Source organism: Hyperolius riggenbachi, chromosome 5 (assembly GCF_040937935.1).
Source record: "Hyperolius riggenbachi isolate aHypRig1 chromosome 5, aHypRig1.pri, whole genome shotgun sequence".
Taxonomy (NCBI): Eukaryota; Metazoa; Chordata; class Amphibia; order Anura; family Hyperoliidae; genus Hyperolius; species Hyperolius riggenbachi.
Window position 1 is genome coordinate 128,919,855 of NC_090650.1, and position 14,734 is coordinate 128,934,588.

At 42.3% G+C, this 14,734-nt stretch overlaps 1 protein-coding gene across 1 annotated transcript in view; it reads right to left on the reverse strand.

The window, feature by feature from the left end:
- The window catches only part of SH3BP5 (SH3 domain binding protein 5), a 99,527-nt gene that overhangs the window by 63,494 nt on the left and 21,299 nt on the right, over nt 1-14,734 (reverse strand). Inside the window, exon 2 of the mRNA XM_068236243.1 lies at nt 2,655-2,717. Within this exon, the coding sequence (XP_068092344.1) occupies nt 2,655-2,717 (63 nt within the window). The remainder of the gene's footprint in view (nt 1-2,654; nt 2,718-14,734) is intronic.

Sequence of the window (14,734 nt, forward strand, 5' to 3'; positions counted from 1 at the left end):
GTCAGGGAAACTCATTAACTAATAGAGATTGATAGCTAGCTGGGCCACATCCTTGTGTACAAATAAAAACATGTATAGCAGTGCATGCCAGCCACTGAGATTGGTTACTTTTACGTTTTCTTGACAAAACAGGATTCCCTTAATGTGCAGTTTAACAAGGCCACAAAAAAAAAAAAAAAAAAAAAAAGACAAAACTAATGAATTACCACGTTCACTTCTAAACAAAACACTTTGTACCTCGATTAATGAATGATTCAGCCAAGCAAAGCCATGCATGCCTTTCCCTGTGGCTGTCTGAGGGAACACAATGCCTTATGAACAAAAGCACAGCCATTATTTTATATCAAATTAAACATTACTGTCCTTCATGGCTCGCTGTGCTGAAGTAAATTGTACTGGCTCACTGGATGATCTTTCATGCAAGCTGCCTACAGCTGAGACCTACAAATTCTGAGGAAATGCATGGACAGCTGAACACCTAGCCAAATATTAACAGGAAACCTAATCAAGCATTTCTACTGAGGTTAACGTTTCATGCCGTACTGCAGAATTAAAAATTTCTCTACAACAGATGCTGTACATTTCTCTATACAGAGGCTGAATAAATACATATATACTGTGTAGTCAGTAAAGTCCTGGATAACTGGAACGCAGCTAAGCCAGCGGCTTCAACCAACCAGCACAAATTGCCGGAAGTACTCACAGTGGTGAGGGCCAACTTAGTCTGTGGGCTCTGCTGTGCTAAATGACTGGGTTTCGTGGCTCCAAGGTTAATATACTTTCAGTTACTGTATTTAACATTTAATACAGAGTTCACTGTTTGTATATAGCGTAGGGTATATTCATGTATTAGCTAGGCCTATTTTGAACATCAAGCAACTAGAAAGCACACTTAAGGTGGCCACTAATGATCCAATCTTTTTCATCCAATTTTACCAAATCTATGTAGTAGAAGGGTAAATTGAGTCAGTATACTGAATAGATCATTTAGGCAGTTCCCTTATATTACATAGAAATGGTAAGATTGGATGAAAAAGATTGGATCATTAGTGGCCACCTTTAGCCGTATCAGCCAATCCCAGTCAGTGACGGATAACTGAGACTCATACAAGGCTGTCCAGTCACCTTTTACTATACCAACACAACTCATGGTAAGTAATTAGGCAAAGGTAGCAGATAATCGTTTTAATTTTTGCAAACATAAAGCTGAACTCACACAATCCCCAAGTGTAGCTACTGTATGCTTTCCAACCCTTCCAATACTTGTCCCCCCCCCAACCACAGGCGTGTGGCCAGTATACCTTTCACTTTCCCAAGCTACATGCTACATATCTCTGCTCCCACGTCTGCTGATGCACGTCATGTGATATGCACCGGGAGACATGAGAGCAGGGGTGTGTATCTGCCAAGAGGAGACAGAAGTGCCCAGCACTGAATCAGGTGAAGCTCTGCTCTATCACTCTGCAAAATATGGAACGGGAGTAGATAAAGTGGCCCTCTCGTAACTTCAGGGGTTGTGGAGGTTACTGGTACAACCCTGACAGTGTCAAAAACAGAGAAAAGATCCAAAAAAGGAGAGACATATTCTCCCGCGTCTTTTCTGTGAAGTTTTCATTGGCCACCTTTGTGAGAGGCAAGCCATTTCAGTGCAGCGTATGGGACTACAGCCAGACTGAATATAAGGTACAGTGGCAAGTTGTAGTGGGGAAATGCCATGAAATTAAATCAGATACTAAAATCCAGAACTTACTTCCAAACCACAAACTCTTGTAGATAGGGTAGCAAGAAGTGTGCAGTAGGGGGTCCCAGTTGCCTCTCTTATAAAGTCTCACATCCTTTAAAGCCCAAATTCAGGCTTGTATTTTTAAATGCTTATGTAATAGATCATAATTTGCAATGCACAAAGTTTTCATGTCAGAAGCAGGTCCTGCTACAGAAGTACCAGTAAGGGCCCGTTTACACTTGTGATGCACGCGTCTGCAGACGCGCGGCGTCACTTCCTGGTGTGCGGATACTGAGACAAATCCCATCAGCCATGCCATGCACGGCTATGGAATTCTCAGCCTCCCGCACCATTTCCAATGAAAATGCCAGCCGAATTGCTAGCGCACGTGATTCAGCCCGGTGGTGCTATTATTCCCTATGGCAGTTTCCCCGCGGGGAAAAACTGTGGAATTGGCGCAGAAACCGTGCCAGTGGAAACAGGCCCTGACTCAATAGACCCAACTGGACTCAGAAAGGATGTCAGTAACAACAATATGAAAGGCAGAAATTACAGATACTGTAAGCTATGTCAGCATACAGCTGCCTCTGTACTGGCAGTTATGTCATATATTACAGAAACCATCGTTAACTTCTGATAAGATGCCAGCACAAATTTTGTTCTATGGAAATAAGGGTATATTTTGACAGGTTTCTCAGGTTAAGCATTGACTCAGTAAAACTTCAATGGCAATTTCTGCATATTCAGCTGTTACCCAACAACAGGAATGCTGCTGACTTAATTCCAAGGTTAAACAGATATTCAAAGCTGGGAAATCAGGCGGTAGGAGTAAACATATCCTGTAGATGTTTTATTTTGACTATCTCCAGCATGTGATGTTCTAACAGCAAAACACCATCACCTTTGATGACACAAGGACACCACGCCTTACCTCAAGCTCGATTTCCCTCCGGTTAATGTCATCTGTGGACTGATTGAGCTTCTCTAATTCCCCCTGATAGAGATAAAAATAAGGACATGGATTAGAAAGCTAAAATATACATCATAAAGATATAGATTCACATTTGTGCACTCATTTCTGTCCTTTGCCAATACAGTGGGATGCAAAAGTTTGGGCAATCTTGTTAATCGCCATGATTTTCCTGTATAAATCGTTGCTTGTTACGATAAACAAGTGTAAGTGAAATGAAGTTTATTGGATTTACAGAAAGTGTGCAATCATTGTTTAAACAAAATTCAGCAGGTGCATAAATTTGGGCACCACAAAAAAGAAATTAAATCAATATTTAGTAGATCCTCCTTTTGCAGAAATTACAGCCTCGAAATGCTTCCTGTAGGTTCTAATGAGAGTCTGGATTCTGGTTGAAGGTATTTTAGACCATTCCTCTTTACAAAACATCTCTAGTTCATTCAGGTTTGATGGCTTCCAAGCATAGACAGCGCTCTTTAACCCACAACACAGATTTTCAATTATAGTCAGGTCTGGGGACTGAGATGGCCATTCCAGAACGTTGTACTTATTCCTCTGCATGAATGCCTTAGTGGATTTTCAGCAGTGTTTCGGGTCGTTGTCTTGTTGAAAGATCCAGCCTCAGCGCAGCTTCAGCTTTGTCACCGATTCCTGGACATTGGTCTCCAGAATCTGCTGATACTAAGTGGAATCCATGCGTCCATTAACTTTGACAAGATCCCCAATCCCTGCATTGGCCACACAGCCCCACAGCATGATGGAACCACCACCATATTTTACTGTAGGTAGCAGGTGTTTTTCTTGGAATGTTGCGTTTTTCCTCCATGCATACTGCCCCTTGTTATGCCCAAAAAACTAAATTTTAGTTTCATCAGTCCACAGCACCTTATTCCAAAATGAAGCTGGCTTGTCCAAATGTGCTTTAGCATACCTCAAACGGCTCGGTTTGTGCTGTGGGCGGAGAAAAGGCTTCCTCTGCATCACTCTTGCATTCAGCATCTTCTTGTGTAAAGTGCGCCGAATGGTTGAACAATGCACAGTGACTCCATCTGAAGCAAAATGATGTTGTAGGTCTTTGGTGCTGGTCTGTGAGTTGACTGACTGTTCTCACCATTTGTCGCTTCTGTTTATCCGAGATTTTTCTTGGTCTGCCACTTCGAGCCTTAACTAGAACTGAGCCTGTGGTCTTCCATTTTCTCAATATGTTCCTAACTGTGGAAACAGACAGCTGAAATCTCTGAGAAAGCTTTCTGTATCCTTCCCCTAAACCATGATGGTGAACAATCTTGGTCTTCAGGTCATTTGAGAGTTGTTTTGAGACCCCCATGTTGCTACCCTTCAGAGAAAATTAAAAGAGGGAAACTTACATTTGACCCCCTTAAATACTCTCTCATAATTTGATTCACCTGTGTACGTAGCTCAGGGGTCACTGAGCTTACCAAGCCAATTTGAGTTCCAATAATTAGTTCTAAAGGTTTTGGAATCAATAAAATGACAACAGTGCCCAAATTTATGCACCTGATTAATTTTATTTAAACCATTATTGCGCACTTTCTGTAAATCCACTAAACTTCATTTCACTTCTCAAATATCACTGTGTGTGTCTCCTATATGATATATTTAACTGACATTTTTTATTGTAATAACCAACGATTTATACAAAAAAATCATGACAATTACCACAATTACCAATTAACAAGGTAGCCCAAACTTTCGCATGCCACTGTAAGTATACCATGCAAATATATATATATATATATATATATATATACATATATATATATATATATATATATATATATATATATATATATTATGTACTGTGAACAGTTTAGTCCTGTGTCATGTTCATATTAACCCTTTCAGCAAGCTGGTTATTTTCCCCTGCATGGATGAGGGCAATTTCACATTTCAGCGCTACTCCCATTCATTTGCCAATAACCTTATCACTGCTTACCACACCTAAATGATCTATATCTTTTTTCACCACAAATTAGGTTTTTTGTGGGGCGATACTTGTATTCAGTACTTACTATATTTCTATGCATTTTAAAGGGGGAAAAAATGAAAAAAAAAATTTGAATTTCCATCTCCTATAGTTTAAAAAAAAAAAATGCTACTGTAAATAAGTACACAATTTGCACATTTGTCCTGGGTTATTACGCTTAAATTACAATTACATTAATACATTATTTGGAAATAAAAATGTATTTTTTTCTGTTTTGTGTTCTTTTGTACCCGAGCAATAATTACAAGTCCTTATTTGTATGTCATAAGGATATATTACTTTTATTTTTGCAAAGTAAAAAATTGGAGTACCTAAGCAAACTACTTACGCATTTTTTAAATGCTGCCACTTTTTGTGTGTGTGTTTGTTTTTTTGCTAGACTATCAAACTAAAACAGAAGGGCTTTCAGGGGAGTCACAAACATGTACACATTTGACTGGCATCTCCCCGTCACAAAAGGTTTTACCAAGCTGGAACAGATTTTATGCTATAATTTAATTCAATCTTCAATTCCTGTCAGCTTGGAAGAATCCCAGAGGTCAGTCCTCTCTTTTTCCTAATGGTCAGGTGAAAAAGACTGCACGGTCACCAGAATTTTATTTATAAAAGCTCCAACATATTAAGCATAGCTTTGTAATAAATAAAGGGGTGCAAATAACAAACATACACAGATAATGAGAACAAATGACCCAAAGGGCATAGAGGACTTTCTCCAATCCATCTTACAGTATACCCAACCAGGATAGTGATACAATTGGAGAGGTGGGTCTTCAGAAGTGTTAGAAAGTGTTAAAGGCACAGGCAAGCCTAAGAGGAGCTTTGCAAAGAAAAGCAGCACATAAGGAGTAGTAAGAAGGCTACAGCTAGCTTCATCATTCACGAAAGATTTTAGAAACAAGAATTTTATTAAATGGAATACCAGATAAGAGGATGTTGAGGTAGTCCGGGTAAGAGAGCATGATAGCATAAGGCAGGTACTGGGTTGGGGCTGTTCTGGTGGAGAATCTAAGGTTAGTATAAGTATCACCCGATGAGACAATGATCAGGAATGCCTCATCTTTTAAGCCCGTACACTCACTAAATTAAAGTTGGTTAAGGCGGACAATAAGGATGGCGTGTTGGCTAGCGATGTGTCTGTATGGCACTGGGGCCCCAGCGTTATCCACAGTTTGATCCCAGTAAACGTTACAAGTGGATTACAAATTGTGCATTTGTATTCAGTTTTATACTTGGAATTTGGTGGTCTCTAGGATGTGGGTGGGGGTGTATTTTGGAGGTGCTGCACAGATTAAAAGAGACAGGTGTAGTGGATGTGATAAGTAACTAAGGTGATACCAAGGCAAAGCAATACGTTCATATTATAAAATGAACTTCTATGTGACTAAAGGCAATATTTAAATACTTCTATAAGTTAGCTGGCTTCACAGAAATGAACTGAAAAGTTAAATGTCTACTTAAGGCTCTGTACCCATGTATTTGCAAATCCTACTTTGTGTCATTATGTGGCTATGAAAGACAAGATTTCAAATATTCAGTGGGGGCAATAAGGACTACTGCCTATGCTCAAATGTGAATTTCAACAAAGCATGCCATTTTATAAAATAACAAAAATATGGACTAAACAGATAAGAGTGGTTATAGAATTTTCTCAGTCAACAAATGTAATGAGTGAAAGACTGTAACATGACACTAGCAAAATAAAACTTTTGCCAGTGGTCTTCGGTTTAAAAAAGAAAAAAAAAAGCCATTTCCTGTAACTTATAGTTTGAGTGCTGAAAGCTGTAGATGGAATGTTAAGTAAAAACAGAATATGTGGATCTCATTACAGGAATCTCTGCTGGTGCCTCATGGCGCTCTATGTTCCACTATACTCAGCCTTTATGAAAAATAAACATTCTACGGACAAAGAGATGGGGTCCAATACTGACAAAAATACAGTTTTTACACACCATACATGACTTTCTTCCCAATTTGCAACTGATAACTACTGATGTTTAGAAGGAAGAATACCATCCAGGCGTAAGTAGTGGCAGATTTGCACGTTCAGTTCATTGTCACGGAAAGGACTCTAAAGTTACCCTTGTTTTAACTTGACATGCATGTGGAAGTCTTGACATCATACCATCCAGTCCTGGCCAGCCCAGCGCAGAGTAACGGGGGGGGGGGAGGGGTGGGTTTAAGAATCTCCGTAGAGTTACAGTAGGTTTATTGACGTGCACGCTCAGACTGTCATGAGCCTGAAGTGGGAGGATAACTGATGTGGCAGCTCAGGTACATAAAAATCGTACCTGAAGTGACATGGAGCACAATGAGATAAACGTGTATGTAAAGCTCCAATCCAGTGGCGTAATAAAGAAGCGTCGGGCCTCAGTGTGAGATTTACATGGGGCCCTAAGCACTTTATTAATATGGAACCCCAAAACCTACCAAGGACAGCTGCAGTGTCACAGAGGTGTAATCAGACTAAGGAAAGAGTTTGTTAAAGGGAACCAGAGAGGAACGTGTAAAAAAAAAAAAAAAAAAAAAAAAAAAAAAGCTTTTATACATACCCGGGGCTTCTTCCAGCCCCATAAGCCTGGATCGATCCCATGCCGACATCCTCCGCTTCCTGGATCGGCGGTACCGGGTCACGTCACTTCCGGCGGACGCGGCCAATTGTCTGCATCACAGGGGCTCCCTCCATACCCGTACGCATGCGGCTGCGCAGTAAGCAGCCTCACGCGTACGTATATGGAGGGAGCCCCGTGTGATGCGGACAATTGGCCGCATCTGCCGGCAGACTGGCGGCCATGACGGGACCCAGTACCGGCGGATCCAGGCAGCAAAGGACGGCGGCGTGGGAGCAATCCGTACGTATTGGGCTGGAGGAAGCCCCAGGTATGTATAGAATCTTTTTCCTGGGGCCTCTGGTTCCCTTTAAGGATGACCACTATGCAATGCACATATAGAGGTGATCATTACCAGAATAACACCAATGAAAAATTTAAGATGGACGAAGAAGACCCCTAGTGGGCCTTTGTGCGGTCCCAACCTCTGCATCCTGTATTGCTACACCACTACTCCAATCCTAATTAGAACTAGGCTGCACTTCTTTTTCTCATTGTAAGGGTTAATAATCTAGGGCACCAAATGGCTCTCTTTCTCTGAAGATGGACTGTAGTCTCATTGAAAACCAATTAGAGCTGCCAAAACACTTTGGCTATCATTCATGAAAGTGCTGTCGGTATGGAGAATCAGTGCGGGAAAACACCGCTGGCGGTGTTTTAGACTTCTGGGTGGGCATTCATAAAAAAGTATCCATGTGCGGTAGCAGTGCGGAGATTCCCTGAACTAGGCTGGCAGTAGGCTTGCGGAGACACGAAAGCTGCCAAATTGATACATTTCTCCGTGTTCCGCTCTGCTGCAGCTGCCTGGGAGGTCTGTGTGTCTCCATTGACTTACATTGGTATCGCCACATCAGAGGTAGCGGTACTTCCCGACCTCACACCGCTTGCGTAAATCTTTATGAATTAACATTTTGCTACATTTGTTCCGATAATCACCGCAAAAGGCGGTGATTTATCACTCTGCTCGGTAGTGTCATTTTTTCATGCGGAAAGAGCCTTTATGAATGCTGACTTGTGGTCGGTAAAGTCAGCTGTTTTAAACATTTCCGCATGCGGAAATGCTTTATGAATGATAGCCTTTGTGGCTAATAAATATTTGAGGGCAGAGAACAGATAAAAAAAAAAGTCAAAAAGTAGTCAAGTTCCACTTAACCTTTAGATAAAAATAAGGTTGTGGGATTACTGTAAAGTCCCATTTAAGATTAGGACTATAGATATCGGGCTCGATTCACCAAGCGGTGCAAAGTGTTAGCACCGTGGTGAAAAGGCCCTTATCACGCCTAAACTCAGTTTAGGCATGATAAGAAGGGCTTCGCGCGAAGTTACCGCGCGTACGCGCGTAAGTGCGCGCAGCACCCGACGCTTCGCGCGAAGCTCCCATTAAACCCTATGGGACTTTGCGCGCGTTCGCGCGGTAACTTCGCGCGAAGAGCAGGAAAAAGCGGTGATAACTCAGTGGTGAAAAGGTCATCACGCCTAAAGTCCTTTAGGCGTGATAACTGAGTTATCACCGCTTGGTGAATCGAGGCCATTGTGTTTAAACATATAATCAGATTATCAGATTGTAAACTTGCAAGGGCAGAGACCTCCTCCTAGTGTTTTTTATTCTGCTGTAAGTGATCATATGAACATGTACTAGTATTGGTGATGTCTCAAACCACACATTAGCAATATATCAGCAATGTACTGTATGCGTATTGCTGTATGTCCTGATTGTACAGTGTTTTTAATGTCTCATGTATCTGCTCCCCAAGAGCATTCCTGTGCCTCTGCCTGTATTTATTGCTGCCGCACTCTCTTACTGCTGAAACCCTGGGCTGGTATAGTATGCTGTTATTGTATCACCAGTTACTGTGTGCCTTCTCATCATGCCCTAATTGCCCCTCATTTAACTCCACTTATTATGATCTGTTTTTGAGCATAAAATCTGACTCCCTATTGGGTGCTTTTGATCTCTTCATACTCCCTTGAGCACTTGCACTGGTTATTTACAAGCATTACTCACTTTAGTCCGACCCGGGTAGTTTTCTCATACTTGGGGTTCAATTTCTTGAACCTCAGTTTGAGTTCCTTGCAGTGCAGGTTACTTCTTATAGGGTGTGTGTGTGTGTGTGCGTGCGTGCGTGCGTGCGTGCGTGCGTGCGTGCTTTCTAGTGGTTTTTAATTCTTTTTAGATTTTTGTGAAATGTTTTTTCCTGTTGTTCAATAAAAGCTTATATCTTTGTATACCTAATTGGTGGTGCAGTATTTATGTACAGGTTCTCTTGTCTTTGGTTGCACTCAATTAAAAACTTTTCCTGTATTATTGCACGCATATTGCATGTGGGAGTGCTGATGTTTTCAACAATATTAATGTATCTGCTCCCCATTATTTGTTTTGTACTATGAACAGCGCTGTGGAAGCTGTGGTGCTATAGATTTGTGTTTTTTGTCAACATGCTTATGGTGGTGTTTGTGCATGGTGCGCATGGATACATTACATTAGCTCCCTTGTGCGATTGGTAAGATGCGCTATCTGTCCCAGGAGAGGACGTCAGGATGTGTGCTCCTGATCCCTTGATAGGTTTGATGCAATGAGTGTTTGCATGTCTGCACTATGCATGTTACAGGGCCAGAGTTAGGACACCTACGTTTACCTGGGTACTTCTGCGCAGTGTAGGTGACTAAGCATAAGAATGCATTCTTCTTTGAACTAAGACCCCGGCTTTTAGCTTAGCTGTTGGGATAGCAGTAGTGCCTGGATGAGTGAATCTGTGAATGCATTTGTTTGAACATTTGCATGCGAGTGTGTGAAGGGTTACTGGATTGGTGCAATATATTAACATCAGGTTATTTAGGGTATTGCCATTGTTCGCTACGATAAGGTTCATACCATGAGTGTCAGCCTGTCTGTAATTGGCAACACATGCATATTTATACAACTGCACTGTACTGAAGGTCTGCTCTGACCACTGTGCTAGGTTATCCAGAACACTGGGCATTAAACCAATAAAAAAACAGAAGGGAGAAAACATCATATTCACCTGTCCGGCAAGGAACCTTAGTCCTTCACTACATTACTCTGAAACTTGGTTCTGATGACAGCAATGAAGATCTGAGGACTTATGATGGCCATCACACCCTGTCTATTTTGGTCACAAGAACTATTGGGAGGCAAGGGGAGTGGTCTTGTTCAAGGGAGCCTCTGCGGGCTTACCTCTCCCATAATTTCCGTGACGGATATTGGTGGAGTGGATTTTCATGCAAGTGACATCTGACAGTTTGGATACAGAGGCGCCAAAGGGATAAAAGTATCTAAAAAGTTTAAAACATGAGGAGGCAATGATGGACTTACCTCCTCCAAGCAAACACAAAATTACCAATGTGTTTGTCATATACAACAAGTTTATTTACATACTCCGGGGGGACAATGCAACGTGTTTCGCAGGTTTGATCCCGCTTCATCAGGCAATAACAACGGAGCAATAGCATATGTGTTGTCAGTAGAAAAGCCAGGCACAAAGGTGGTTTGGGTGTTGTGTTTCAATGTAGGCATCATAATGACGTATTTATGTTTCCTAAAAATCCATGTATCCCCTTTGATGTTGCATGTATATAGCTGCCTTGTAAGCATACAGGATTCAGTGTGACAAAGGCTCTAAAGCCGGAAGCTCATTTATTTACTGTATATTTTTAAGTTAGCCAATAAATGGTATCATCCTGATTCAAAACTTCTTGCTTTTTACTGATGGCTAACACGGTGCAATATTCTACTGCTCCACCATAGTATGGATGAACTTGTAGATCAGTGGTCCTCAAACTATGGCCCGCGGGCTGAATGCGGCCCTCCGAGGCTTTTTCACTGGCCCCAAACACAAAATGTATAACTTATAGATGTGCCCCACTGCACCTTTGAATATTGGTGGCCCGCATATAGAATAGCAGTGCTGGCGCCACCCATCCACATACTGTAGAAGCCAGCGAGCAGTAATTCGCTGGCTTCCAATCTAATTCTGCATCAGGTTAGACTGCGGTTTAACTGGACAGCAGGTTGTCACCTGGGTATGCATCACTGTCTGGCGCACAAAGACGTTCTCCAGGCGCCGCATGACTGAATGGCTACTGCTGGGACTTCTGCTCCGGGCATAATTGGGGGGCATTAATACCTAGATTCAATGTAATGTTTTTTCAACATCATTTTATGTATATTCCAGTACCCCAGCAGTCTGAAGTATGTTGACCCGGCCCTTGACCGAAAAAGTGTGGGGATCCCTGTTGTAGATAACAGAACAAAACAGAGGTGCCAGAAAGATTAAGATACACTAAAAACAATTTTAAAAAAATGGGAGGCAGTTGTGGGCTCACCTCCCAAATGAATACCTGATTGGTCAATTTCAGGCCAGAAATTGTATTGTGTGTGCCACAAAAATGTGATGTGCTTCGCTTCCTCGGGCAATTAGCAGGCGCAACTTTATATGAACTCTTAAGCAGGCACAGTGCCTCATTGCCAGTAGATTGCTGAGCTATATAGTACCCTTTCAGGCTCCTTTTTACACTAGTGCTTTGAGTTGCTCTCCTTCACCACTCCCTGTCGCAGTGGCCACTAGCTTGTTTGAGACTTGCCACACTATTGGCGGCGCGAGGCTGTGGAAGTGATCAGACGACACAGAGGTGACGCAGACACTGCAATGTGTTGCTGAGCAGTAGTGGGTGGCATGCATTTGCATTGGAGTCAATGGCACCGCAACAGATTGTTGCAGTGGCGATGCGCATGCCGATCAGCCAAACATCAGTGACGTACTTCCTGTCTATCAGGGAGCACGTGACTGGGGACAGAGCTATGTATAATTAGCCTGTCACAGAAGTTTGCCGCATGTTAATGTGCAAGGGAAAATAGTGAGGAGCGATTGCCCTGCAGCAGCCTCCCCTACCGCATGACAGTTGCACTGCACCATGTGTGAAATCATCCAGAGACAGCTCTGGATTTGGACATATAGTATATATTACCATGTGTTTTTGATTGTTTTCAATGTGCTTTTAAAGTGTTTTAAAGGGATACTGTAGGGGGGGGGGGGGGGGGGGGGGGGGGTCGGTGGAAAATGAGTTGAACTTACCCGGGGCTTACCCGCAGACATCCTGTGCCCGCGCAACCACTCACCGATGCTCCGGCCCCGCCTCCGGTTCACTTCTGAAATTTCAGACTTTAAAGTTTGAAAACCACTGCGCCTGTGTTGCCGTGTCCTCGATCCCGCTGATGTCACCAGGAGCGTACTGCAAAGTCACGGACCATACTGGGCCTGTGCAGTACGCTCCTGGTGAACAGCGGGATCGAGGACACGGCAACGCAGGCGCAATGGTTTTCAGACTTTAAAGTCTGAAATTCCAGAAGTGAACCGGAGGCGGGGCCGGAGCATTAGGGAGTGGCTGCGCGGGCACAGGATGTCTGCGGGGGACCATTAGAAGCCCTTGGTAAGTTCAACTCATTTTCCCCCGACCCCCTAGTATCCCTTTAAACTACTTACAGTATAACAGTTCATACAATACTGTAACATTTAATAACAAAAATATGTACAGTATTGTATAACTTGTACATGAAGACACTTGTTTGTTTGTTTGTATCTATGAAACTATGTAACGTGAGTTGTTTGTAAGTAGGGGACTGTCTATAAAGGTTTTGCAATAATCTTTTGAACTTTTGAAAGTTGTGATTACATTTTTTTTCATACATTTCTTCACCATTGGCAGTAAACCAGGATATAATCCGAAAGCCATTGTGATTTTTACATAGGAAATATACCATTTCCTAAAAGCTGAAGTGAGTAGCTGTATGGAATTTTTGCTGCATATTCCACTTTCTAGGGAATAATGAATTCATTTCCTCTGCCCTTAAAGACACAGAAACCCAGAAATATAAAATAATAATCTTGGATAGGAATAAAGTGAATACAGCCAAACACATAATTATTGTAAAAGCTCTCTACATAAAACATTGCTATAAACGGCTTTTTTAACGCATTGCTGTAGATATTTAGCAGAAACTGGCAAGTACAATGTGTCGCCTTCTAAAGTTCCAGTGTAAACTCCATCTTTTGAGACCTAATGCCTGTTTCCTGTTGCTACTGTCACTCCACCAAATGCCTCTAGGATCTGCGACATAAGCAAAGATTTAGAATAGTTGAGTATATACCAGATGAATCCCAGATGTCAGATAGTGAGGTGGCAGGATGGAATATGTGGTATAAACTAGCATTGGCTAGCATAGTGTCCCTAGTAATGGAGCGATATACTGCTGTTTCACAAGACAAACTCTTAAGGCCTGGACACACTGGCGGCATTGCGCTGTGTTTTTAAATTCACATGTGTTTTTTTTAAATCAGAAAGTCTTGACAAATCATGAAACTCGCGATGACCTGTACACAGTGGTGCGATGTGATTTTAGAAAAACGCAATTGCAGTGTCTGCTGCGCTTTTTAAGTGTTGCACTTGAACACATGAAAAAACCCAATGCATTTTTTTTAGGTAAACAATCAGTAAACCAGGAAATGATACCCTCAGCAAAATCGCAAACACACAAAACTCGCAAGCAGAATTTTGATTTAAAAAAAACGAATCACATAGCACTGGGTTTGTGCTTGGCGAATTTCAGTGATTTGAATGGCTCGCTTGGGAATCGCACAAAGTTTGCGTTTATTCGCATATTGCCTTTTTTATGCTTCTGCCATCCCGAACGCCACATGCATTTCAGAACACAATGCACTTTGACACAATCTGAAAAATTTTGAGCAATCGAAAAAAAACTGAGCGTGGAAACTGCGATTGCAAACACAGAATGCAGAGCATCACAAACACCTGAAAAAGGCTGCAAAAATCACCAATGCAAATGTGTCCCCAGACTTAAAATCGCATAATGAATGATATAGCAGCGCATCACTCCATGATGCTAGCAAAATCAAGTTCATTATAGTCATTCCCTTGCTGGCAGTCTCATCACTGAGCTGGAGATCACCTGTGAGGTACTAGCCTAAAGGGTCATACTGTAGTTTTAAACTCAGCTGAGACAACCACTAAAGACCATGTATGTATTTACAGCGTTCAGGGCCCGTTTCCACTTGTGCGGTGCGGAATCGCGAGAAAATCACTGCGGACGAAATCGCATGCGGGTGCGATTTTGCATAGGGTAGTATGTATGCGAAATCGCGGGAAAAAAACGCATGCCAAATCCGCATGCGATTTCCCTATTAAATGCAGATTTTCCCCGCACACAAACACGTTCTGCAATACGGACAAGTGGAAACAGGCCCACCCACTTGTATTGGCTATGCGAATCCGCATGCGGATTCGCGATAGTGGAAACGGGCCCTTAGCCTTACCTGCGACTAATCACAACTGTAATATGATCTCTCAGCTGTCAGGTGGCTGCCTCAGCAGAGCAGCTGATTTGTAGACAC